Source organism: Coffea arabica, chromosome 4e, assembly GCF_036785885.1.
Source record: "Coffea arabica cultivar ET-39 chromosome 4e, Coffea Arabica ET-39 HiFi, whole genome shotgun sequence".
Lineage (NCBI taxonomy): Eukaryota > Viridiplantae > Streptophyta > Magnoliopsida > Gentianales > Rubiaceae > Coffea > Coffea arabica.
Window position 1 is genome coordinate 13,515,696 of NC_092317.1, and position 26,030 is coordinate 13,541,725.

The 26,030-nt window shown below is 34.6% G+C and overlaps 3 protein-coding genes across 4 annotated transcripts; all 3 read right to left on the reverse strand.

The window, feature by feature from the left end:
• Window positions 1-790: 790 nt before the first annotated feature.
• LOC113741889 (uncharacterized) lies at window positions 791-12,730 on the reverse strand. Of its 2 annotated transcripts, none has more exons than XM_027269547.2 (9): window positions 12,047-12,730; window positions 11,550-11,678; window positions 10,491-10,513; window positions 8,776-9,195; window positions 7,595-7,920; window positions 2,447-2,582; window positions 2,201-2,343; window positions 1,532-1,655; window positions 791-1,355 (listed from the first exon to the last, which is right to left on the reverse strand). In XM_027269547.2, exons 1-9 carry the CDS (start codon window positions 12,715-12,717, stop codon window positions 1,042-1,044), a joined length of 2,286 nt encoding a protein of 761 aa, XP_027125348.2. In that variant the 5' UTR covers window positions 12,718-12,730; the 3' UTR covers window positions 791-1,041. The 2 variants fall into 2 exon arrangements, with proteins under 2 accessions (XP_027125348.2, XP_071903795.1); XM_072047694.1 differs by having other exon boundaries at window positions 1,092-1,350.
• An 8,438-nt stretch (window positions 12,731-21,168) lies between these two features.
• Window positions 21,169-23,339, reverse strand: LOC113740807 (uncharacterized). The gene is made up of 7 exons (XM_072046483.1): window positions 23,202-23,339; window positions 22,861-23,119; window positions 22,709-22,793; window positions 22,138-22,267; window positions 21,873-22,030; window positions 21,678-21,798; window positions 21,169-21,576 (listed from the first exon to the last, which is right to left on the reverse strand). Exons 1-7 carry the CDS (start codon window positions 23,337-23,339, stop codon window positions 21,169-21,171), a joined length of 1,299 nt encoding a protein of 432 aa, XP_071902584.1.
• A 473-nt stretch (window positions 23,340-23,812) lies between these two features.
• Window positions 23,813-25,753, reverse strand: LOC113740808 (uncharacterized). The gene has a single exon (XM_027268328.2). The coding sequence runs from the start codon at window positions 25,751-25,753 to the stop codon at window positions 23,813-23,815; it is 1,941 nt and encodes a 646-aa protein (XP_027124129.2).
• Window positions 25,754-26,030: the final 277 nt, after the last annotated feature.

Sequence of the window (26,030 nt, forward strand, 5' to 3'; positions counted from 1 at the left end):
CATTGAGATGTTGTCATTAATTTCAATCACGAGTTATTTGTAACCTTTGAATTTTCTGTCAAAAAGGTTGTATTTTCTAAATACCAATCCCTGAATTTCGCCCTAATAAAATTGTGCAATTAAATTGAAACAATTTAAGATGTTCTTTTTTTTTATTAATTTTTGGGTGGTAGAAAAAGAATTTACGACATTGCTCACCCTTTGACTAATTTTAGTTATTGCAGGAAACTAAGATGAAAAGCACCAAAGACAACTACAATAAATATCAAGCAACTTTATATTTCTTCACCATGTAATTAGAAAAGGGATTTTCTTTTATAGAAAATAAACTTGGAACATAGGCTTCATGTTTGAGCAACTTAGGTTTTTTTACTAGTAAAACAATTAAGGAGTTTCCATAGGGTTCAATGAGGTTCAAATAGTATTCCAAATAAATAAATAAGCTTTTTTTTTTAAATTTTTCCATTACCTTTTCGTCTTTGTAATTTGTATAGATCCAAAACTAAGGACCAGGAAACTCTAAGGTACTTGTCTAGCCTTTCCATGGTGGGAGTCAATTTGCAGGCTTCTCTACGTTCTTTCCTCGAGTAATTTTACCACATCAATGCTGTTCCCCTTCGTTCTTGTGATATCCAAATTACTGCATTTGTAATCTAAACTAAAAAAGTTCTCACTTTTTTGCATATGGCATGCATGTATATAACCAATTTTAGCAGGTTCAAGGTTCATCAAGTTATCTTCATGTAAACTTTTCTCAAGGTAGAGGCATTTTCGATTTACCAAAGTACAATTAGAATAATTGAAATCTTATTTATGTAAACTGTTGAAAGCATCATCGATCCTCGTCCCAGTGCTAAATAGCAGGTGCAAATGTGCAGTAACCAGTCAAACAGTTGAAATCTTCTCAACATTTTACAGAAACATGAGCACAAGCGACTCATTTTCATCTCCAAAAATTTACTGATAATTAAGAGATCAGCCCAGAAGTCCTTGTTTCTGTAACTATACTAGATAAGGTGCTTGACCTTTCAGTTCTTTTGGCTAATAATTAACAGATGCAATGTGTTCTAGTGCATCCACAACTTGTTTCATTGATGGTCTGGCTTTAGGATCAAAAGCAAGACAATTCTGAGCAAGCTTAGCCACGCCAACGGCTGCTTTTATTGGGTATTTGCCTTCTAACCGAGAATCCATTACGCCCTCTATCTTCGTTTTGTCAAATAACTGGCACTTGATCCAGTTAAACAAGTAGTGTTTCCCCTTCGGACGACAGGTGTCCAGAGCCCTTAAACCTGTTAACACTTCGGCCAATACAACACCAAAACCATACACATCGCTCTTCACACACAGCTGCCCTGGGACACAAGAATGAGGAATATTGTGTTATGATCATTCAGTTGGCATCTTTGCTCAGACACTCTAAGCCGCCAGCTTACTCAAAACTTTTAGCTCAGTTACTGCCAGCAATTTTACTATTGCCGTATGAATAGCTTGAAGGAGGCTCAAGAGGTCTACTTAAGAGTGATTTTACCTGTTCGAATGTACTCGGGAGCAGCATAACCAAGTGTTCGCCCTGCTTGTATTGTTACATTTAATTGACCGTTCAAGGGACCAATCTTTGCCAGGCCAAAATTTGATAGTTTGGCATTGTAAGACTGAAAAGAAAAAGATTGTTCCACATTAAAAAAAAAGGAATGAGGCTTCTTAGGGTGTAACCTCAAAGTCTTGGCAGACAAGTTTTTTGTCAAGTTTATCTGCTACAAGTTTTTTAAAAACTTTAACTACAGTAATCTCAAAAAACTTCTCAAAGTTTTTAAACTATACACTTCAAAATTTTTTTTAAAAACTTCTACAATAAGTTACAGTAAAATTTTAGATAAATACCCAAAAAACTCACTTACCAAACGGAACCCTAATTTGGCAAGTAAAGTTTTTAGGGAGTAGGGATAGGTGCCGTTGGGATTTTCGTTCGGTTGTCAAGTTATTATACTTTTTGAACAATATGATATATAACTTTGTTGTACTTGTAAAGTTTATTCATGCACACCAATTCAACACCAATTCAATCGCGTAAATAAAACAACCGTACTTGATCGTACCTGTCTCAATTCCAATTTTTATAGTATATCGATATTAATTAAATTCCAAGTTTTACTAAATAAGTTAAGAAAATTTGACGTGTTATAATAGTGTGACTTACAGCATCAAGTAATATGTTTGAGGCCTTGAAGACTCTGTAGATAACTTGTTTCTTTACTGCATGCAAGAATGCCAAAGCACGAGCCGCTCCAATTAATATTTTAAGCCTTGCATCCCATTGAAGTGGTTGAATAGAAGAACCCCCTAAAGACAGAAAACCAACAGCTAGAAATTATTGGAATGGCAGATTTTTACCTCAGATTTGACGCTATGCTGTTCCAAGATTAAAGGAGGGTAAAAATCTCACTTCCAAATAAGTGGTTGTCAAAGCTGCCCTTTTGCATATACTCATAGACAAGGAGCATATCTTTACCCTTCCAGCAATAACCGAGGAGCTTAATAAGGTTAGGATGAGAAAGCGTTCCAAGCATGCATATCTCTGTCTGCAAAAATGTGAAGAAACTTTTGAAACAACTTAGAGAAAGTCTTAAAACAGAAACCCTATGAAATTTCATCAGGAATCATGTGTAGGAGGAGTCATATGCATATCTCAGACAAACTCAACCATGCATCTTTCTTCTTTCCTCTATTAAGTAGAAGTGCAGAAGATATGGTAGCAAACTTCTATTTCTTCGGGAAAAACCAAGCATTGAATCCACCAACTTCCTGGTTCTAAAACTGAACTTGGCATGCTACTTTATTTTATTTATTTGAAATTAAGCCACGAATTTGAACTTTATGTAGCCTTATGATGTGGGAAATGCCTGCAAAATTTCAAATGCAATTGATCTTGTACGTTAGAGAAAATTTAATCCGTGGGACACTTATAATGTCACAAGGTGTGTAATTCATAATACAAGCAACGAGTTGAGTAAAGTGGTTCCTGCTTTTCTCACCGTGTGGATCCAAAACGGGCAAAGCGTAACCTACCTAGTTAGCCCTTAAACTCTCTGTTTTCAAACTCGGACCGGACCGGCCGGTCGAACCGGTTGAACCGGGAACCGGCCAGGTAGCCGGTCCGAGTCACATTAGAAAACCGGAAATTTAAAACCCGGTCAAAGCCGGTCAAAAACCGGGTTTGACCGGGTTTGACCGGGAAAAAACCGGTTTTTCCGGTTCAACAGTATTTTTTTAAAAAAAAATTCAAACTTTTTAATATTATGTTTTGACCCCCTAAATTGTTAAAACTTATTGATATACCTCAAATATTTGATACTTTATAAATATTGTCCTAAAATTTGATGTTATTTTTCAATTAAATTCATAATTTTAATTCTAAACTTGTTAATATTTATTAAATAATATAAATTGCTACTTGATTGTTCTAATTTCTTTGTATTTTCTTGTTAAATATATTTGAAACATCAAATATATATGAATATGCCTTTATTAATATCAATATATTATTAGATATTATATATATAACATTTTAATTTTAAAATAATTTTTATTTATGACGTCATCCGGTTCGACCCCTATCGACCCCCGGTCGAACCCATTGACCCCTGACCCCTGACCTCGGCCGAGTCGCTATCCGGTCCGGTTCTGAAAACATAGCTTAAACTACTTTAGATATCAACTTTTGGCTTCACAATTATTTCAAGCCTCAAATTAACCTCTCAAAATTAAAGTGTTAAAATTTGATACTTCAAACTATTTTCACCGTTAAAATTGATGGATCTAAGAATAAAATTTGACACATCTATCGGCAAAAATGAATTGAAGATTAATCAAATTTGATATTTCTTATTATTTAGGAACCAATTTGAGATTTGAAATATATGATATGATAGCCAAAAGGTTGACAATTGAAATAATTTAAGGACTCCATACTACTAACTACTTTATGCCCTTTATAACTTTTAGTTGTGCCATGCATGAAATGACAAATTAATACTCCCTCCGTCCCACTTTGATAGTCCTGTATTCTTTTTTCATCTGTCCCAAATTGTAGTCCATTTTCCAATTGAAGAATGTAGTTGTATTTTAATTTTCCTAAAATACCCTTATTCAATGTAAGTAGTTCTTACTATAAATCTATCCCATTTAATGAAAGTTGATTCTTTTTTTACCATCAATTCAAGTTCCCATAAAGTTGTACCATATTTAATGTGAAGGTATTTTAAGAAAATAGCAATCTAAATTTACTTTTCCAACAAAATTAACTACTTTTTCTTAAACTGTGTGAAAAAAGAAACAGGACTATTAAAGTGGGACGGAGGGAATACTAAGCTACTTTGTTGTGTCAGTGATGGTTATAACTAATTCAACCTCATGCAGTGTTTTGAAAAATGGATCGGATCGACTGTTTCAACCTATTCAATCATGAACCGTCCATGGTCCAAGCTGATTGAATGAGAAAGCTTGAAAGTGGTCGAAACCTCGATCAAGATTGGATAAAATTGGTGAACAGTTAAAATCAGTTAAATTGATCAAGGCGGGATTTTGGATTTTAGATTTCGGCCACTGGAAATTGTTCTTGGACTGCTCCAAGTTTTGCAACTTTCTGATGTTATGGGCTGCCAAAGCTGAATTTCAGTGGACTACTATAGAACTACTACTAACTTGTTTATGTCGCTCAAGCCCAAAACAAAATACCTAATCAAATTGAAAAAAAATTTTAAACCGTCAAATCCTCTCCCTGTTTCTCTAATCATCAGACCAGAGCCGCCCCCTCTGCTCCTCCTCCGCTCTTCCACCTCCTCCATGCCTCTTACTACCAAACTTAGTGACTGCCCTTTTGCCCTTCAATTTTTCATCTACTATTTTATTTTATTTTGGGAACTCATCTGTAGAAGCCCTCTTAGATTTAAGATTTTTCTATTGTATGCTGCGTAATTGTTGAATAGTAGCTATTCTTTAACTTTTAAAACTATTAAAATCAATGATCAATGAACCAGGAAAAATTGGAACCGAATAGTCGGCCCATTCACTTACCGGTCCGAATTTCAAAATATCGACGTTAGGAAGCATCACTAGAAAGTAGTTAATTAAACCTTATAGGCCCTTCCAAGGGAGCCAAGTTGGTTTCACTAAGAGTTAGTAGAGATTCAGTGTTCGAGCCTTGTCACAAAAATGAGAAATAATCCAACAACCCGAATAAGGATTGGGGTCTAAAGTGGGACCAGGTCCTTTTGTTTGTTGGAAAAAAAAAATTAAACCTTATAGACGTTAGGACAAAGGAAAACCATTTGCATCATGACTTCATACCATACTCATTTATTAACAGGTTAAGCAACTTTGACATAAATAACATGATTATGAATATGTTGCAGAAGAAATTTATGTTATGCTTCAAGCATCGGAGACGCTTAGTCCTAGTATGATCAAATAAATTCACTAGTCGCAGACTGTTCTCTCAATGAAGAGGCCACATGCTAGCCTTGACTAGTTTCTAGTATAATGCTCCTGAAACCTGGTGAAATCAACTGTCACACTATTCATTTGACTTATATGCATAGTTTGATAGTGATGAATTGAATAATTCAGAAATAAAGTGTAAGTGAAAAATTTTAAATTTAAGCCCTCACACTTAAAAAAAATTTCCATGACTGAGGAAGTTTGTAATGTGAGAGTGGGAATGGCAGACATCGCATTTGGTCCCACCCATAATGCTGTCCGAATCATGTGCAAGTGGATATGTTCGAATTCGGGTTTGCCCTTGACAATCAGTCCCATAAATAAAAAGAAGTCTAGTATTAACTATTTGGGAATAAAAACTTTACCTCTTAAGGTCCCCCCAACTTTACCTCTTAAGGTCCCCTCCTAAAGTTTCTTGCATTATATTAAGAATTAATCTTTTCTACACGTAAATTGTATTTAAATTCATTAATGTATACTAGGGGTGTGAATCGAAATCGAAATCGGTAATTCGAAACTTTGAAATCAGAATTTTCGACCGAATTTGATTCGAATTCACCAACTCCGAATTCGAATTCAATTCGGAATTCGATAAATTCTGATTTCACTGAATTCATGAATATAAAAATTATTATTATTATTATATAAATGTTATATATATACATACATATATATATATATATATATATATATATATATGAAAACGAATTTGAAATCGAAATAGGAATTCCGAATTACCAAATTCAAGAATATAAAAATTATTATTATGATATAAATGTTATATTACATATATATATATGAAAATATTACATATATATATTAAAATATTATATATATATATATATTTATGTGAAAAACGGATTTGAAATCGAAATAGGAATTCTGAATTCCGATTTTGATTTCAATTTCGAAATCAGAATTTCCTAATTGAAAAATCCCATTAGTGAATTAAACCTGATTTCATCTAATTCTAAATCGGATATTCCAATTTCCATTCCGAATTACTGAATTATTGAATTCAAAATTCCAAATTCAATTTGAATTCGGTCGATAAATCGAAATTTTTTTATTTTGCACACTCCTAATGTATACAATGCTAATATATAAAAAATTTATCCTTATATTAATAGATGAGTAAAGTTTCTTGTAGTAGATTAATAAGAATTTTTCTAATAGATATTTATTAACACCTAAATCACATTTTTAAGTTATAATCATACTTTTTTTTTTTCTCCCTATGATTGATAATTGAAGGTAAGGACCCTTGAATGGTGGATTCATAGTTGCGTCTATAAATAAATCCAGACTTTCATGAGTTCTGTGACAAGAATACAGTAAATTTTGGGTTTCCATGAATTCCTATATATACACATCCAAATCTTTTTATTTTGGGTAAATTACACTTTATTCCCTTATGATTTATAAATTAGTGTTTTTCTACATAACTCCTCTATGGGTTTCAAAAATTATATATAATCCCCTCATAGTTTGAATTAAAGCATCAAAGTGATGGAAATGATAATTCGTAATGAAATCACCTAAAATATCAAAAATACCCTTATTTAAAATTGAAAATTATTTATTAACCAAGGGAGGTTATATGTATATTTTGAAAATCAAAAGGGGGTTATATGGTAAAACATTAAACCATAAGGGGGTTATATGGTAAAACATAAAATCATACGGTATAAGTGTGTCATGTATTTATAAGGGTAATTTTAACATTTTTAAAGGTTCCGTTATGAATGATCATTTCCATCGCTTTGACATTTTAATCCAAACTATGAGGAAGTTATGTATAACTTTTGAAACCATAGGGGGTTTATGTAGAAAAATACTAAATCACAGGGGGGTAAAGTGTAATTTGCCCTTTTATTTTGACCTTTTGGAAATGATACATCGAAAGCTTGTCCTAAAATGAATTATTTCAAGAGAATGGCATCACAAGAAGGAAAAGCAATGCTCCAGCCTTCTATGTTCCAATTTTTTTTTTTTTTCATGTGACTGGATCGTTATCTGCGAAGGAACAAGAAAGACCATGCTAAACTAATCCGAAAGACTTTAAAGGATCAGTTAGGAGCCGAGTTTGTATTACCTTCCACTCTACAAATCCTTGCAGACTTTCAGCTTTCAACTTTTGAACTGCAACAAGTGATTGACTGCCAGTCTTTGATGTGGACTTCTCATGAAGCCAACCTTTGTATACTCTTCCAAATTCACTTTCTCCGAGCACTCTATCACTTCTGAAATTGTTGGTTGCAGCCTTGAGCTCTGAGAGAGAGTAAATCCTTAAGTTAGGCAGGTCCCAGATAACTCCGTGTGGATTAGTCTCCTCAGTTCCACCAGCTGCTGAACTTCGGCTGTTAGATACCACAATGTTGTTGTTTGAAGATGTTCTATTTGCGTTTGCCTGTGATGTACCTGCTCCAAAATATACTTAGTTTATTGGCCTGTCTCATGGACCAATGATGTTATCTTTGCAATTTTGGAAGTGGGGTAGGATTGAAAGGCAAATCAAGTTACTTGATACTTGGGTTTGATTAAAACTCATTCGAATTTAGTTTGCTAACTAATCAAACTAAACATGAACATTATTTTGTGTTCCATAAACTTTCAAATTTAGTTCAAGTTATTAGCATATTATTTGAAATTTGTACATATAGGGTTTATATTACTTGAGTTCGACTCAATAAAAATTCGTTTTTATTTCGTTTGGATAAATAAATAATACAAATTAAAAAAAGTCAAAGTTAAACACAATTTAAGTTCGTCAAACAAACAAACAAGTTTGAATACAAGAGTGTTTGGTTTGATTAGGCTAGTTTATGGGAGGGTTCGAGCGACGGGGCTGGTTTGAATCCTCTTCTAGTTATGTTTTATCATCTATTGTAACTTAAAGAAAAAAAAAAGATCATCTGCAAATCATGATTAGGCTCTTGAAACAGGAAGAAGAAAAAGGCAAGAGACTAAGCAAAAAAATAACTGAACTTCGATCAAAGCAGCAGTATGAAACATGCTAAGACATGTACGCAGCAAAAAATGTTGACTATTGCTGATAATTTTCACATACATGCTCAAAGAATTGCGGTAAACACATGAAGACCACAGTGAATACTATTCATGAAAAAAATAGAAAAGCCCAATGGTCTCCAGTCTTGATCACAAAGAATAGTTTCATCAAGCAGGCATTGGCATGAATTAAAAACAGATTCAGGTCTGCTCAGAAACAGAAACTGCATGAATCTCAAGATCTAGTTCAATCTTCAATCAACCTACCTAATACAGATACTCCCTCGGTCATTCTTGTGCTCACCAGAGCCGAACATACCAAGCCAAGTTGAGCATCGATCCTAAGGGTTTCAGAAGTAGATAACCTTACCGACATAGGATCTTCCAAAGCCTTGAGTATACATGGCATTTGAGGGCGCTCCAAAGGCTTGGGACTGAGACAGGCTTTTGCAACTACTGCCACTGCCCACACTTCAATCAAAACATGCTCATCGACAACTAAACATGGATCCATAATGTTCAATAAGAGTTCTTTATCATATGTAGTGATGTAAGGAAGTACGTTTTCCATCCATTCCTTGATCCTGGAATCATAGCCATCGCCCAAACCAGGATTACCTGTGACTAGTTCAAGCAAAACCTTTCCAAAGCAATAAACATCATAGGCACACATCGCATTCGTTGCACCTGGTCATTTAAGAGAAGATTTAGACAAAAAGTATCGCTAATGTTATGCTTTTCTTTATGTTATTTAACGTTTAGAAAACTTTTCTTGTGAAGCATGATAGGTGGGGTTAAGCAAATGCAGAATTTTGAGCCTAAAAGTGATAAAGCTAACTGGTGATAGTGCTCTGTAAAGGACGGATTATATATTCTAAGGTTTTAAATTTTCTTGCATTACTCCACTAATCTTTTCTTCTTTTTGGTTCAACGTTGTTCTTGCGGTTCATGGTTCAACTTTAGGACTCATGCTACTTTTGCACACCCCTAACTAATCATAGGTAATTAATTTGCTCCCTTACTATCAATGTTCACACGCACCAGCCTCTCAAATTCTACTTTGTATTCCTAGTTTATTACCCAATATTGCTTTGCTTTTTTGACAAATTGCACCCTCAATTTGGTTTAAATATATTCTTATAGACCTTTTAAATCTGCAAAAGATGTACGTAGACTTTTACCTGATATTTGACATAGTTTGCCTCAGTCAAATTGATAAATTTATTGTTCATGATTATGGAAATATTGTGGCCATTATATATAGACACACATATGAAAAATGGTTTGCAAGAGTAAATTTATAAATTTGATGGTAATAAGGCGTGAGACATCATATAAAAATCTATGTATGCCTATTGCACATAAAATAAAAAAAATTGTAACCATGGAAGAAAACAAAGTTAGAAAAGTTTGGAAGTACAAAATAGAAGCCAATAATAAAAAAGTACAAAATAGCAAAATAGAAAAGTTTGTAAGTGCAAAGTGAAATTTAACTGGCTTAACTGATAGGTTTTTGTTGTGCACGGACAAAAATTCCTATAATTTTCTTAACACGATTAATCGTTGGATTAAAATGGGATAGATATAAAAGATTAGAGTGCTATATGTCGATACTTAAAATTGAGGATGCAAAGTGCAAAGTGAATTTAAATCTTAATGGTCCACAAACTATCTTATGCTTCTTTCCTTCCCTGAATTATAGCGCATTAAGGGAGATTGACTTTGAAATCAGTGCGTTTACCTGCACCTTCAAGTAAGAAAGTATAAAGAAAGATCAACCAACTACTTGGTAGTTGGCCATCAACAAAGATTTAAAACTCTACTTGGATATAGGTTAAATGATCAAATCCCATTATTTATATTCTAAAAATTTAGGGTTTCTTAAAAAATTTAAGCATCCATTTGGGCTGATGGTGGTGAACTATACGGAAAATTTGAAAAAAAGAAAAAAACTGAACTATACTGAAATCAATTTTGCATACCAAAAGCGCCCCCTTCAGAGCTCCTGCATGAATAGAAGAAAGAGTAGTGTAATAAAACTCAGATATGCAATATATTCGATAAGGATACATAAGATTGTAGGGCATGATAGATATATTAACATAATGCTGAGTTTGTTCATTTGAGTAAAGAATCTGATGCCAGTAACATCACTAGTTTCCTTTTAGGGTTAAATAAATGAATTTATTGAGCATCTCTGGTTCGAAAAAGTGTCAATGTACATGTTCTCCTCTGAGTTTGAAGGGAAAAATATAATACTGTACCAAGCCTTCAGTGGCTAATTTGCCGTTAGTCAACATTTTTTACTTTACAATTTTTTTTCCCACCACTAATTGCAGTTTGAAATATTATGTAGTTTCTTAACTTTCAAGATATTGAGGTTTTAGAATGAAATGTGATAACGAATTAGATTGAAATTGCTTTAATTGTGTACTAAAAAATTTAATTAAACTTATTTTTCCTTCCTTTTCTTTAGTTTCTTGATTTTATCTATTCATACCACTAGTTTCTCACATCTTCCTTACGCCTGTATGGTTGGTTCAAATTGGACATTTAATTACGTGTTCAACTTAATTACGGGTTCCACCACTTTTCGCTTATATTGATTATTGAACACGTAATTAAATGTCCCCTAAAGTTTATAAGCAATATAGTATATACTGGAAATTAAGTTGACAATCTAATAAATTTTATCTTTTTGGATTGCAATTCGTTATATATTAAGTTTCAAATGAAATAGGTATATTATAAAATTATTTGAAATATTCAATAAATCTATCGACATACATAAATATTAAAATAGTTACTTTAAATCTTTATCGTGGGAACATTAAGTTTGAATAGAAAGGAGAAACAAGAAAAGAAACAATAGGAAATTTCATAAAATTACCTTTAGAAACCAAATTTATTTTGAGTGAAATATTAGAGACTAATTTATCAGATAGGCCAAACATTAAAATCAAAATTGCATTTCTCGGGCAATCGAACTATGACAAAAATATCAAGTAATCAGAAATATCACCACAAGACAAAATACTTACTTTTGCAACTGCAATAACCTTGAAATCATGTTCTGATATTTTTCCTTTTTCTCAGTACAGACCTCAGAAAGCCTCCCTAACCGCGCTTCAAAGTTTTCATCAATGAGTATACTGCGAGCTTCAACATTTCTTGAACGAGTCCGACAACAGAATCATGCCAAATGACAAGTCAATCCCATCATGGAACGGTCAAGAGTTAAAAAATGACGCATAAAAAAGTAAAAGAAGAACAAAAAGAAATAATTATGCAAAAGCAGCATATGATAAGATTTCACATCCAAAACCAAAAGCCTTTGCTTCACCATCAGTGCAAAGTATGCGGACGAAGTAAATGTCCAATACGATCATATGCATGTCAAATTCACGTTTCATTTAATTTAATTCAGGGGAGGCTAGGTTTTATGTCCCTATAAATCAGAATTTTAATTATGTAAGGTGCTATAGCTAGAAAAGCTGAGAAGGGAATATGCTAACATGCAAGATTTTCTTGGGTTTACCTATGAACAAGGGCTGGAACACATTCATGATGTAAATAATACAAACCCTCTGCAACTCCAACTGCAATCTTCAACCTCGTAACCCAATCTAACGATGTTGATTTTTGGCTATCAGGATTAGTTCCATCTGAGACAATGCCCCTAGAACACAAAGAACTAGACAAGTCCTTATTAGGCATACACTTGTAAACCAGAAACTTGTCGTTCGCCTTCTCAAAGCAATGCCCCAGAAAAGGGACAAATCTAGCATAAGAAACCTTGCCTAAAAACTCCAATTCAGCTAGCAAGTATGATTCTTTTTCTCCAGATGATGACATTGACAGATCAACTTTTTTAACAACCACCTGAAGCCCACCTTCTAAAACACCGTGAAAGAGATCCCCAGACCGGCCGTGCTTGATGAAATTTGAGCTGCTCAAGTAATCAGTGGCCTGGAGGATTTGATGATAAGTGAAAGATTTACCAATTAATGGTAAGCTGGAGGAGGTTTTGAAAGAGGACACTAATTGGGCAGAAGGGGAAGCAAAATTAATAGGGGAAGGTGCTGATGAGGGTGCTGATGAGGATGCTGAAGAAACATCACTTGGCGTCCTAAAAGCACTCTGTCGAAGCTGCTCTCTGCGAAGAGTGGCTCTGACTAGCCTTTCCCAATTGTCGTATACTTCTGCCATTCTTGATCATCAATATCCTAGTACTAGGTCCAAGGTTTTTAATGACATGTTGCAATCATGATTCTCATAATCTGATATCGGGATCCTATTTCATACATGTATTTACCACGAAATTACTAGTGCTATATTAGCTGCAAAAGGGTAAATTTTTTATTTTTATTGATGGAAATGAATATTCTTTTCTTCCACCAATTCAAGATTCAACACGTCTTCGACGGGTCTGTTGACTTGTTTCTTGTTATAATTAATATAATAAGACTTCGGATCAGTTGACTTGGTTTCTTGTTATAATTAGTAAGACTTGATTTTTCGTTGAGGAGGCCTTAGTTTGACGGTTAAGATTGAAGTTCTAGAACCTAAGAGATCATTTCCCTACTTTCTCTATTGAAAGAAAATTTTAAAAAGATCTTTTCACCAATTGTTACTTATTTAGGGCTCTTAGAACTCTCTTCACTGTCAAATTTACAATTCAAATCTTGTGTCCCACCATTAAAGGTGGAAAGGGTGTACAAATGAATGAAAAGGGGAAATAAAAAAAAGGATTTATTCTCAATTGATTATTTTAGTTTATTATAGATTCTCATATTTAATAATAATTTTTAGAGAAAATGACATGTGATAGGGTGTTAATTATTAGTAATTTTATTGTTAATTTTCTCCTTTGTCCTTGTCAAATAGTGTTTTAAATTGTTAATATATATTTATATTTGGTATTTGGACCTATCTACGGGAAAGGATCTAAAAAGTGCTAAAAAAGGGAGACTTACCGGAGAAAATTGCTCCACACGTAAAAGAGTCCAAAAACCCTCACAAAACTGGCCTACATGAAGCAACAGACGGATGGCATTTCTTTTGGGCTGATTAGAAGAATTGCTGACTAGGACTCTTACTGGGAAGTCTTTGCCTGGCAATAGGAAACAAGGAGGAGAAAAAGTCGGCAGAGCTTCAATTCACGGCTGGCACCCTTTGGCTCTCAATTGCGGCGGGGACCACGGGGAGCATGATTGATTATTAGATAGGAACGTACAGAGGCTGAGGGCAAGAGTTTTTAGCACAGCTTTAGTTTTAGTTTTTCTTTCTTTTTCCTTTTCATGCGCGACTTTTGTTCGACAAAAGTCCCAACTGGAAAACAGCTTTGGGTGAAAAACGTGATGCCTTGTGAAATAATTAATTTGCATGGAGATTTATTTATATGGTATGGCTAAGCCTCTCATCTAGTCGAAGGCCAACTTGAAGGCGCGATTCCAAATATCTATGAGATCGAATTAATTTTATTTATTTCTTTTATTCATTGGTATTTGTACGTTTTCTGATTTAATTACTTATGTTTGTTATGTTATTTGAATATCAAGGGCCCGATATTCGAATTAACCTAATGATCTAATGCCAAATTAATTGATTGAATCCGTAATTGTTCAATCGATTAATACCAGTGGTGACTAGCGTAATTGGTTTCATGTTAGGGAAACGTATGATCTAACTTAAACAAACCCTCGTAGTATGTTTGTTGGTTAGGGTTAGATTTTTCTAATTATTAATGCAATCGAGTAATTAAATCCTACGGTCGTACTTAGGGTTATTTCTTGGTTAAGGAAATAGTTAACGGTCGTACCTTAACTATCGAGAAATTAAGAAAAAGTTGGTTGTTCATCGCGTGTATGATAACTATAACCAATCTATTAATGAGTAATTGAATTATCTTTGCATCGATGATCAGTTGCATGGATCGTGTCTGAAAAGTTGTACCTTTGGCTAGAGTCGTATTGGTTATTGATTAATTTCTATTAGTTGTTTTATTAGTTAGTTAATTAGTTATTTTATATTCTCCAAAAACTCCCCATACTTCGGACTCTAAAAGAAATAAGTTATCCCCAATCCCTGTGGATTCGACCCTACTCACCACTATATACAAAATTTGTATTTTTCTCGAGTAGGTAATTATTATTACACAGGCTCGACACCCCTGTCAACATGTTTCATTCCTCACATTTCGTAAAAAAATTCTTTTCGTCTCTCACATTTAAAACGAAACAAATTGGTTATTCACATTTAAAAATCCAAGCTTTTACATCCTAGAAATCAACTCTCAGTTGTGAATCAAACCATCTAACAACCTGGTTACAAATTTTAGGGGTAGAATTGGTAGATCACTAGCAAAAATATACTTCCAACAAATAAATTAAACAATTAAAAAATCTTAATTAAAACCCATTTGCTTCTTCAAAAGAGAATAGAAGAAGACAGACCCAAATCAATTTGCCTAATTCAAAACTATATATGCAGAAATAATTTGAACAACTAAACTTCCGGAGATTTGGAAGATTGTATCCTCTTTCAAACTATTAAAAATGTCTCTTGGTCAAATTCAGATCATTCAAACGCTGCCGATGGCAATCACACTCACACATAAGACGAGTAGAGTGGCAGCTGACGTTGAGATGGGGATGAACTCTGGTCAATGGCGCCGAAAAGGGAGCTGTTTCCTGCATTGGCATGGGACCTAAAATAGTTGGATAAGAAGGAGAAGGTGCAGTTGAAGCATCATCTGGTGGAAATACATAAGATCTATTCCAAGCAATACATGAGCTACTGCCTGGTGTGGAACACCCATGTGTGTGAGACACATGTATAATAACTTCAAGAAAGAGCATCCTGGACTTGCATTAAAAGATAGAATATGGCCTGCTGCAAGAGCTTCCTATGAAAGCAGATTTGCTAGTGAAATGGAATCACTGAAGGAGTTCGATGTAGAAGCAAATGGGTTTTAATTAAAATTTTTTAATTGTTTAATTTAGTTGTTAGAAATATATTTTTGCGAGTGATCTACCAATTCTACCCCTAAAATTTATAACGGGGTTGTTAGATGGTTTGATTCACAACTGAGAGTTGATTTCTAGGATGTAAAAGCTTGGGTTTTTAAATGTGAAGGACCAATTTGTTTCATTTTAAATGTGAGGGACGAAAAGAATTTTTTTACGAAATGTGAGGGTTGAAATCGGTCATTTTTCCTAATTTTTATGTGATATTCTTGGTTGCTTTTATATTCAAATTATACTTTTTTAGCAATCAGAAAAAGTTAAAATCCATCAAAAAAATAGGTCTTGTTTGGCAAACGAGTTTTTTGGATGTTTACCTAAAATTTTACTGTAAAAGTTGTAGAAAAAATTTTTAAGATGGAAAACTTTTTTCCTTTCTTTCTTTTTCTATTTCTCTTTCTTTCTTTCTCTTTTCTTTTCTTTCCTTTTTTCTTCTTCTCTCTTCCTCCTCTCCCACCACCTTTCCCTTCCCTCACCAAAAGTTCCAATAGTAGAAACAAAAATTTTTTCTTTTTACTTTTTCTCTCCCCATCTTCTCCTTCCCCCTCTCCCTTCCTCCCCTTACCCTCACTCGCTACCTCTCCTTCCCTTGTCGGAAGTTGTAGCAATAGAAACAATTTTTTTTGCTTTTTCTCTCCCCCACTCTTCCCCTGCCCCCTTCCCCTCTCCTTCCCCCATCACCATCACCCTCCCCCTAACTAGATTGCAGCCGCGATTTGGTCGCGAGCCACGATCTAGTCACGAGACCATATCATGGCTGCGATCTGGTCAGAGGGGAAGGGGGGAAGGTGGCAAGGGAGGGAGAGGGAGAGAGGGAAGGGGAGGAAAGGGGGAGAGAGGAGGGGAGAGAGGGAGGAGGAGAGGGAGAGGAAGAAGCAAAAGAAAAAAAAAGTTGTGGCCAGCGCATGAATCGTAGGTAGAGGTGGTGGTGGCTTGAGGTTGAAGAAGAAAGGAGGAAAGGAAATTTTTTTATGTGTTTTGGGTATTTTAAAGTGGATAGTTTAAAATTTTTGACAACTTTTTTGAAATTACTGTAGTTAAAGTTGTTAAAAAACTGATAGGAGACAAACATGGCCTAAACTCATTTGCCAAACAGGCCCATAGTTTTTATTGATTTTGATTATATTGTGTAATCACTTTTTATAATTTGATTTTACAAAATTTAAAGCAAACGAGGATAAGGCCTTAATATAGTTTTCTTTGTTTTTTTTTTTTGGAAATTATCATTTCATTCATAAAATCTGCACTAATGATAAAAAATAATCATCAAACATGTCACCAAAACAATAGATCTGAAGGATCTACGGATGCATCAGATTTGAGAAGATTATAAAATCGCATTATGAATCTCCAACTTATTCCAAATGACATTAATTTCTTTGACCCCAACGGATATTTGTGCATGTTTCTTCTCCATCAAATCTATTATTTAACTGCTTGAAACCCATATATCAAACTGAGATTTGACAAAATATACTCAGAAATTTCAAATTTGACAAACAGATTTGAAACAATCCATATTTGATAAAGAAAACAGAACAAAAAAAGCAAATCAAATAAAACCCACTAGGAATTTTAGAAGAGAAGACACTCTCTCAAGGAAAACTCAAAGAGAGAAGGAATTTCTTGCTAAAAAACACTAGGATATAAATTTTAGGAAATACTTTATTACTTGCCAATACATAAAAAAGAAATTATTATGGGGAGGAAGAGAGATCAAAGTGGCCTTTCTCTTCCCATGAAAAAAAGGTGTTGTTAAGTTGTTGTTTGGTTTGAGAGAAGAGAGGAGTAACTCAGAGAGAATGGAGGCCTTAATATAGTTGAATGAATTTAAAAAGAATAGTTGATTTGACTAATTTGAGATGAAAAATATTTAATGACAAATATGAGAATTTTTTTGAAAATTTAGTGACTACTGATTCTCTTTACTCAATTACTTTTACAAAAACGTAAAGGTTAATGAACAGTACATTCACATGAATCTAACTTTAGAAAACAAAACCCGGAATAAAGACATTAAATTTTTTGTCCAAACAACAAAAAATCAGGACCTTCACATTTTATTTTTATTTTATTGGTTGCAAAATCACACCAGCACCAGAAAATCCCTGTCCATCTTTTCTTTTGGTACTTATTTGTAGGCATGTCAAATGATAGAGTTTGAATTTGATCTCTTTGATTTCGATTCAAATTTATTAAATCTAGTTAGGTCTAAACTCAAATTCAAACCCGTATAGGTATGAAAAAGAAAATTCAAACCTAAAAGTATCAAATGAATTTGAGTATCCAACGGGTATTCGTAGGTAAAATATAAGTAAACATATTTCTAAAGACAAATCTAAAGATGATAGGGCAAAAGAAACAGTAGCTTGCAAGTTTTTTGATGAAACGAAATAGAGACAGAGACAATGACATCAGAGGCACGGAATAAATAGGTAGGATTAGGTGATGTTTTCTTATGTTAAGAGCATATTCTTTAATCTAACAATCCTAAAATTTTATTGTCTTCAATCAAATAGTCATAGAATATTAAATTATTTTATAAATTTACTGACACACACACATATATATATATATATATATATATATATATATATATATGAATTTAAATAAGATTTGATTTGAATCTGAATTTAGATATGAATCATAGAAAATCAGATTTCATCCATATCTATTACTCTTTTACAGTGTCTGAGTCTGAGTAGAGTATGAATTTAAGAAATTAAATTCAACGCATTGACATGTTTACATATTTGTGTCTGTGTATTGTGCGTAAAAACAGAAATTTAAGAAATTTTTTTAGGTAAACTCGTATAACTTTATTAAAATCGTCAGTTTAGTTATATGCACTGACAAATTTAAATTTCTACTTTAATTCGTACAGGTTTACTCTAAAAGTTGGAAGAATTTACATTAATCAGTGTAAGGCCTCTGACCATTCTGTCAGCTGCCTTCCCATGTGGGAGTGAGCTATCTGACTTGATTGGTATGCATCATGGTCAAAAACTCAAAAAATATCTCTTTGCGGGACAGCACCATCTTTTGTAAAGTTGTAAGCCACCCGAGAGAAAGCTGAGTAGTTTGGAATCTCATTGCTCTTTTTGTCTTCCATTATTTGACACCGTGAATTGATTAGTTGACTTAACATTAACAATCATGGTTGCCTGACCAGGGCCGGCGACCAGCCACCATCTTCGACAGGCTTCCTCCAATGAAATTTACATGGATCCACTCCATTTTGTGCATTGAATTCAAGTACAACCCTCCTTAATAGAACCCAATCAAGGCTAAGCAATGGTGGCTCAGCCACTACTTTTCTAGATCCAACACCAAACTTCTCCGAATTTAGGAGAAATCACTCCTCGCCCCTTGCGCAGTGGAAATCTGTCTTCAAGCAAGTCCAAATCTCATTAAAAAAAATAAAAAATGAAAAGTCAAACGAAAAGCACAAAGATTTCATGCCCAAAAAGGCATGATTTTCATATCAGGAACCGTGTAAGACCTTTGCAACGAATTGTAAAAATCGCAAGTACACTATTCTAAAACAAAGGTTTGTTACTTTGTACAACATTAAAATTCTACAATAGTACTAAATCACTCCTCGCCTAACTTGAGCATAAATCCATCTATGACCACTTACAGATCTCATTACAAGTTTCTAGACAAAGCCAAAAATCAAAGTATCCAAAACATTAACCGGTCTATTGTCAGCGCGATCGTTTTATGTGAATTGCATGTCACACCATTATAAACCATCTTATACAACACGTAAATTCAATAGAGCGAGATCACTTCTTGCCCCTCACAGAGTATAGATCTGTTTTTCAACAACTTCGAATCTGATCAAAAAATTCTTAATAATGTCACAAAGATTTTATGTCGAAGAAAAAATGATTCAAACCAAGAACAATGTAGATGTTGCATTACAGGTATGTTACTTAATTGCAAACCATCTTGTATAACATGTAAATTCTTTAATCCAAATCACTCCACAGCCCTCACAAAGTTTTTTTTTTTTTTTTTTTGGTCTGTCTTTGAGCAACTCTAAATCTCGTCAAAAATTTCTAGACAGTGTCACAAAGATCTCTTGCCAAACAAGGAAAATATGATGATTCAAACCTAGGAATTGAATGACAACTGTGCAAAATTTGAATTTGAAATTTAACTTTTGCATATATGTTATGAATCCAACTGTGATAATATATACACTGTCAGTGTATATGAGATTTACTCATAATCTAAAACCTTGTAATAGTTTGTAATCATATGTTATCCCATTATAACAATGTTAAATTAGTCATCACCCCTCATATAGTAATAGTATAAACCTGTCTTCGGGCAGAAAAGAAAATCACAAAGGTCTGATTTCAAAAAGAAGAAAACAATGACACACAAATACCAGGGATAACGTGTAAGCTTTGTACTCTAATAAATTGAGTCGAGGCTACAGCAGATTGGTAGTGGAGGTGGTGGCAGACCAATGGAAAAGGTGGTAGTGGTGGCAATGAAAATTCAATGGACGATTAAAAGTGTTTTTATGATGCCTTCATGGCTTCTGGTCAAATTTGCTTGCTTAAGCAGATAATGGATAAGGAGTATGAAATCATTTTAGAAATTTGAAGTATTGAAATAGTTTTTTGAACGAAGTATAGAACGTACAAAGAAAGTGTGGTAAGTACGTTTCGGAGTTAAAATGTGCAAGAATGAGACTTGGAAATAAAATTGAAATAGAGCTGGATTTTTCAAAAGATCCGGCACCGGATTCTAGCTTGGTTCAAGCCAAATTCAGAACCGGATTGTGTCTAGAGAGTTTCTCAATTTCTAGAATTGGATCCGATCGTGGATCCAGTCCGGATCACTAGTGATCCAGCGCCAAATCTTCTTTGGTCTAATTGCAGAATCGAATTCGACCCTAAATCTGGTTCTGCTAAAACTCGATAGACTTGATGGTATTGCTACAAATTTTAGTAGATAGAAGGACAAGATTATTTTCTTGACTCCTTTATTACTGCAATTAAGGTGCTTACAGAAATTTGAGCACAGGTGGCTCATTATCAATAACAACTAGGTGGTTTTCCCCGCGCAAGGCGCGGGTGGTGCCTGGGGGTGGTCTGTGTTTGTTTGATGTATGAGGAAATTTTTTGAGGATAAATTAAGTGGTAGAAATGCATGGGTGGAAGAATTGGTCATAAAAATTGAGAGGGAGCTATATTAATATGTGTATATTAATATGAAAGTTAATTGGTTAGTATGTAAAGGGAGCTATATTAACGTATGGGTGGTTTTTGAGGTTGATTGCTGAACGTATGTGGCTTGAGGTACGGAAGGAGGAAGAGGTAATTCATAGCGGTTTGGAGTTTGAGGCTCAGGAGCATCAGGAGGGTTTTTAATGATAATGAGAACACAACACGCTTATATTATAGATTTTCTGTTTTTGGTAGATTATAGTCCAACCAATCTGAGTTTAGACTGGTTGGTAGCTTATCTACCGTCAAAAGAGTTAAATATATACATAAAAGTTGTCTTTTTACATGTCTCTTACAAAAGTCATAATAGGCATAGTTAGTGGTGTAGATGGAATCCACACTACATTTGTGCTCTATTGGTCGCAAAAACAAAAGTTGTTGTGTGAAGCTTACTGAGACTGTTCTTCATCATCTGATTTTGCAGTTCGCTGTTTTTTTGGTGGACTTTCTGTTATTTTCAGTGAAGTCAAGAACCAGTCATCAACCTTAGCTTTTGTGGATCCTTGTGCTCTGTTATTTGGTGTGACTGATGGTGTTGCAGTGTCTTGTTCATTTACAATCTCCATTGGTTCTTGCTCGTCTTCTGCATTTGTTCCTTCTGTGTATTTTTGAGCATTGCTGGTTCCTGCTGCTCCTGTGAGCTTGTTACCTCTGTCAGCTAGGCGGATTTTGTGAGCAACTATAGCTGTGTATTTTTGAGTTGCAGAAGGCTTAAAGCTATAGGGGGCCTTTTTTATGAAGCAGATAATGGTGTTCTCACTGATGCATTCTTCGATAGCTCTATAAGGAATGTTGTTCTGCAGTTATGCAACATACGTTATTGAGATGGTTTATTGTGTATTGTGTAATGATAAGCTAAACTTGATTTGCAGTGGTAACTCATAGTTATGATAGTTACCTCTGATTCCTGTTGCTGAATTTCTGAGATTTTATATGGCAAAAGCTGCTGAGCATCTTTTCCATATAGATCAAGTGTAATGTTACCGCTCCAATCCGCGAAATCAACAGTTATTCTTGGTCTGATGGATATAAGAGTAATTTGATTAGATAAATGATTAGTTGTTAGTTAAGGGTTAAATGTCACATATATTACCTTGCTATAACATGGATACGACGTTGGCAGGAGAGACAGGTGATTTTATACTCAGGTGTGCTGCGAATGGATTTGTGACAGAAAGGGCAAGCATGGTACCAGAGCTTTTGGCTTCTGTCCAGAAGTTTGGCTGTTCCCCGTATCCAGAATGCTTTTTTCTATAACAAAGGGAATGGTATTTGAATCAATTTTTGCAGAAATTTGAATCGAATAATTTGATAGTTTAAACAGGTACACGTGTAAATGTGTATGAACTAATGTTTACCTGTGGAGCAGTCACAATGGCACCTATATGGGTTATATCTTCTGCATTTGGTGGTGGAAGAAGTTCCAATGGGCTCTCGTATGTTTTTTCAGTAATGGCCTTCACGATTGCCTCATTATTTTCAGCTGCCCTGTTGTTGTAGTTTATGTGCTAGTATTAGTATTGTGACTGGTAGTTGAAATGTATTTTATTAGTTTATTGAGTGCTTACCATTGCCTCAGAGGTGGACCTTCTTGTATTGGTGGGTTGATTAGGATGCAGGAGGCAAATTTTGTCGAAAGAGTTAGAGCTGCAATTATGTTTGTTTGTTCTTGTTAAGACATGTTAATGTAATTTTTTATTGTATCAAGTAAGGAGTTAAAAGTTCTTACTACCGTATGATGTCGCCTTAACTCTGAGAGCTGCTACTAGTGGCTGAGTGTGAATTGTTTCAGCAATTATTTGTCCTTCATCAGTCGCATGCTCTCCCCAGAGTGTAAGGATGATTGCCATTGAACTGATACAAGAAAGCTTTTTGTTAGTAGTTGCGATGGACTTGTCAGTAGCTTAAAATTTGTTTTTGGTATCATACCTTTGATCTGCGATTACAATGTCTCTGATTGGAGTTGTTCCTTTGGTTGATTGCGGATTGACGTGGATAACAATACCAATCATATCTGCATTTAGTTTTATGAGAGTTTATGGAAGACATGTAATTATTATTGCTGAAATAGAAAATATTACCTAGATCAGAATTAGTGTCAATCTGATGACAGAGTTTTTTGAATGGAGTGAATTGGTAGAGTGGTGGTTGCTGTTCATCCAGAGGTTCCACAACAGTTGAGTTATCAATAATCATAGTGCATGTTTTTCGCTCAACAGTGAAGTCATCATCTGCGTACTGAAGCCTTGCATTTGAAACTACAAATCGCCTATAGATCTGAAAGTGATTTCTGAAGAAGTCGATGTCTGAGCCGTAGATGAGAGCATCAATTTTGTTTGCCTAATTAATGTAGTAATATGAGTATTATGTATGTAGCAGTTGCAAGTTCAGTATTAAAGCTATAGTTTTAAGTGTGATGTACCTTGTCGTCGGCCAGAAGTAATTTCAGATATCTCCTTCCTTTTTTTGATATCTGAGGCTTTTGTTTGTCGATGACTTGAACTGTAGCTGCCCAATTCTTGATTCCAGGGAGCAGCTCATCAAATGTTATGAAGTTCATTGGTCACAATCTGTAGACAGTTTTAATATCAAAATAGAAATTAGTGAATACAAAGATGCGTTGAAGTAAGATTAGAATTATACACTGTGGAATATGTGCGATGAGTGAATTGCAGATAGTAATGAGCAAATGGTGTTCTTAGAAGTTCAAATCAACAAGTTTAAGGATGGTATTAGCTGAGAATAAGACTGGAGAAGATGTGACAGGTATGATGAGTTAATGTCAATGATAGAAAAAAAATGCTGTTGGAAAAATACAAGCATCAAAGTATTGATGAAGTGTTATAGCTGTGCTGCTTCTAAAATTTCAGTATAAACTATGTTAGGTGTAATATTATCCAAGCTGAGATCAGAAAGAGAAGGCTTGATCAATATTTTGACAGATTTACTGTTTCTAGCTCTAGAAAGAGCTACGTAGAGTTGGCCATGAGAGAAGACTGGCTCACGAAGGTAAATCCCAACATAATCTAAGGTCTAACCCTGAGCCTTATTTATTGTCATGGCGAAGCATAAACGAACTGGAAATTGCATTCTTTCAAAAGCTATTGGACAGTCTGGGTCACTATCTGATTTGAAACATATTCTGTGCAGGAAAACTTCTTTTCCTGTGAATTCACCACAGCTGATGACTGCCTCTATTATATTTGGTCGTAGAGATCTACATATGAGCCTTGTCCCATTGCAAAGGCCTTCTGGAGGATCTATGTTTCTAAGTAACATGATCGGAGAGTTTGGTTTTAGCAGTGTTTTGTGTGGAGGGAAACCATTTGGTGTAAGGCTGTTAACAAAGTATTCTAGGATAGCCTGCTGAGAAGTGTCTATTATTTTATCTTTGCTAATGTATTCAGAAGCATTCCCTGAAAATTCTTCTATCAATGCACTGTTGATGTCGTCGACAAAGTCATTTTTAGTTGTAAGAATTGCTCGATTCGTCCATGAATAATCTTCTTTTGAACAACTTTTCAAGTCTGGAAACACTGCATGAATTAAGCTGTTGAGTGATTGCTCTTCAGTGGTGTATGGTATGAGCAGGTCTTCAGGAATTTGAATATTGTTGTTGTTGACAAAAGATTCAGTTCCGTTTCCTATACGAAGCAAATAATCAGTAAAATTGGGATCAACAACAGCTCTCATATTTTGTTTGAGTTTGAGTTTGTGTAAATGAGGCCATATATAGGAATTTATAAGACTTGCTTGTATAAAGTCAGCTTTTGATCCTTTTGTTATGACTGGAAGTACCTGACGAAAATCGCCGCTGAAAACTATGATTTTGCCTCCAAAAAGATCATCTGTGTCCATTAAGTCTCTTAGTAGTTTGTCTACACGTTCAATTCCTATTTTGTGCATCATTGGAGCTTCATCCCAGATTATTAGCTTTGCTTGTCGAAGCAAATCTGCTAATGCACTCTGTTTGCTGACAGTACACATATTGCTTGTTTCCATATTGATTGGTATTTTGAAGCGCGAATGCGCTGTTCGTCCTCCAGGAAGTATTGATGCTGCAACTTCGCTTGATGCTGTAGCCAATGCTATGAAACCTCTGGATCTGATATCAGCTAATAGAGCTTTGTATAAAAATGTTTTGCCAGTCCCTCCTGGTCCGTCTAAGAAGAAAGATCCTTTGTGATTGTTGTATACATGAGCTGTAATTATATCAAATGCAAGTTTCTGTTCCATATTTAGCCGACTAATGGATGCAATATCTTCATCTGAGATAATAATCTGAGTTTCACTCATAGTATCTCTTGTTTCTCTGTCTGCTGGATTCAACCTCAGAATTCGTGGAACTAAGTCGTAACTATTGATATTCTTGCCCATTGATTGTAAGAACTTACTTATTTCATGAAGCACATTTAGTCGTATCTGATCACTTTGCACATGAGGCTGATGATAAAAATCTTCGGATAAAGATTCTTCAAAATTTTCCCAAAGCTGTCTAGGATTTGCTGGCGGAAAATGTACTAATATTGTGGCAAAAAGTCTTCTGAAAGTGTGAGGCATATGATAGAGTGCTGCTTCTTCGAGGCATTGTTGCTGTGCATTGTTCGATTCAAAATATCCCCTGAGTATTGCTGCTTCTTGAAGGCTATTTGCGTATTTATTGTCTATCATTTTGAGATCATCAAATGAAGTTGGTCCTTTAACATTGATTAAGAGTAGCCGCAGAAAATAACGCTCTCCTTCATTTGGATTTGCTGCAACAATTCTTCCAATACAGTCTTTCTGTTTCCTTGCCGACCAATACTTCTTATCTGGATCCCAAACGAAATGTTGAGGAAACTCCTTGTATGTGCATTTTAAAGCTTTTGCTAAATCATCTGTTGCATTCATATAGAAAAACTCTGTTAACATGGTCCTTTTCTTGAACTGATTTTTCAATAAATCTCTGATGTCTTCATTGTCCTTGAAGCTCATGGATTGATAATTCTGTAAGTGTAACTGTAAATTCATAACCGAAGGATGCATTTCATTGAGAGTAAATCTGTATATGCGCCACAGCTTCAATACCAGATACCCATCTTGCTGTCTGATATTCTTTGATTTCGTCAATGCATTGTTCTGAAGTATCTGAGTTAACTCGAAAATGGATTTTGTCATGTCCTTTGAAAATATACTTGAACATGTATTTGACAACTTTGATGGTAGAACAGATTTCAACATTGATATGGCAATTGAACTTTGCCAATAGGTA

Excerpts from the sequence above, each read along its gene's own strand:
- LOC113741889 (XM_027269547.2), bottom strand. The coding sequence starts at position 12,717 with ATGGCAGAAGTATACGACAATTGGGAAAGGCTAGTCAGAGCCACTCTT. Across the intron at positions 9,196-10,490 it reads CTCTGAAGGGGGCGCTTTTG|GTGCAACGAATGCGATGTGT; the intron begins GTATGCAAAATT and ends TTAAATGACCAG. Across the intron at positions 7,921-8,775 it reads CGAGGGAGTATCTGTATTAG|GTACATCACAGGCAAACGCA; the intron begins GTAGGTTGATTG and ends ATTTTGGAGCAG.
- LOC113740807 (XM_072046483.1), bottom strand. The coding sequence starts at position 23,339 with ATGAACTTCATAACATTTGATGAGCTGCTCCCTGGAATCAAGAATTGG. Across the intron at positions 22,268-22,708 it reads ATTGTAATCGCAGATCAAAG|GGCAGCTGAAAATAATGAGG; the intron begins GTATGATACCAA and ends CTACAACAACAG. Across the intron at positions 21,577-21,677 it reads TTCAGCAACAGGAATCAGAG|AACAACATTCCTTATAGAGC; the intron begins GTAACTATCATA and ends GCATAACTGCAG.
- LOC113740808 (XM_027268328.2), bottom strand. The coding sequence starts at position 25,753 with ATGAGCTTCAAGGACAATGAAGACATCAGAGATTTATTGAAAAATCAG.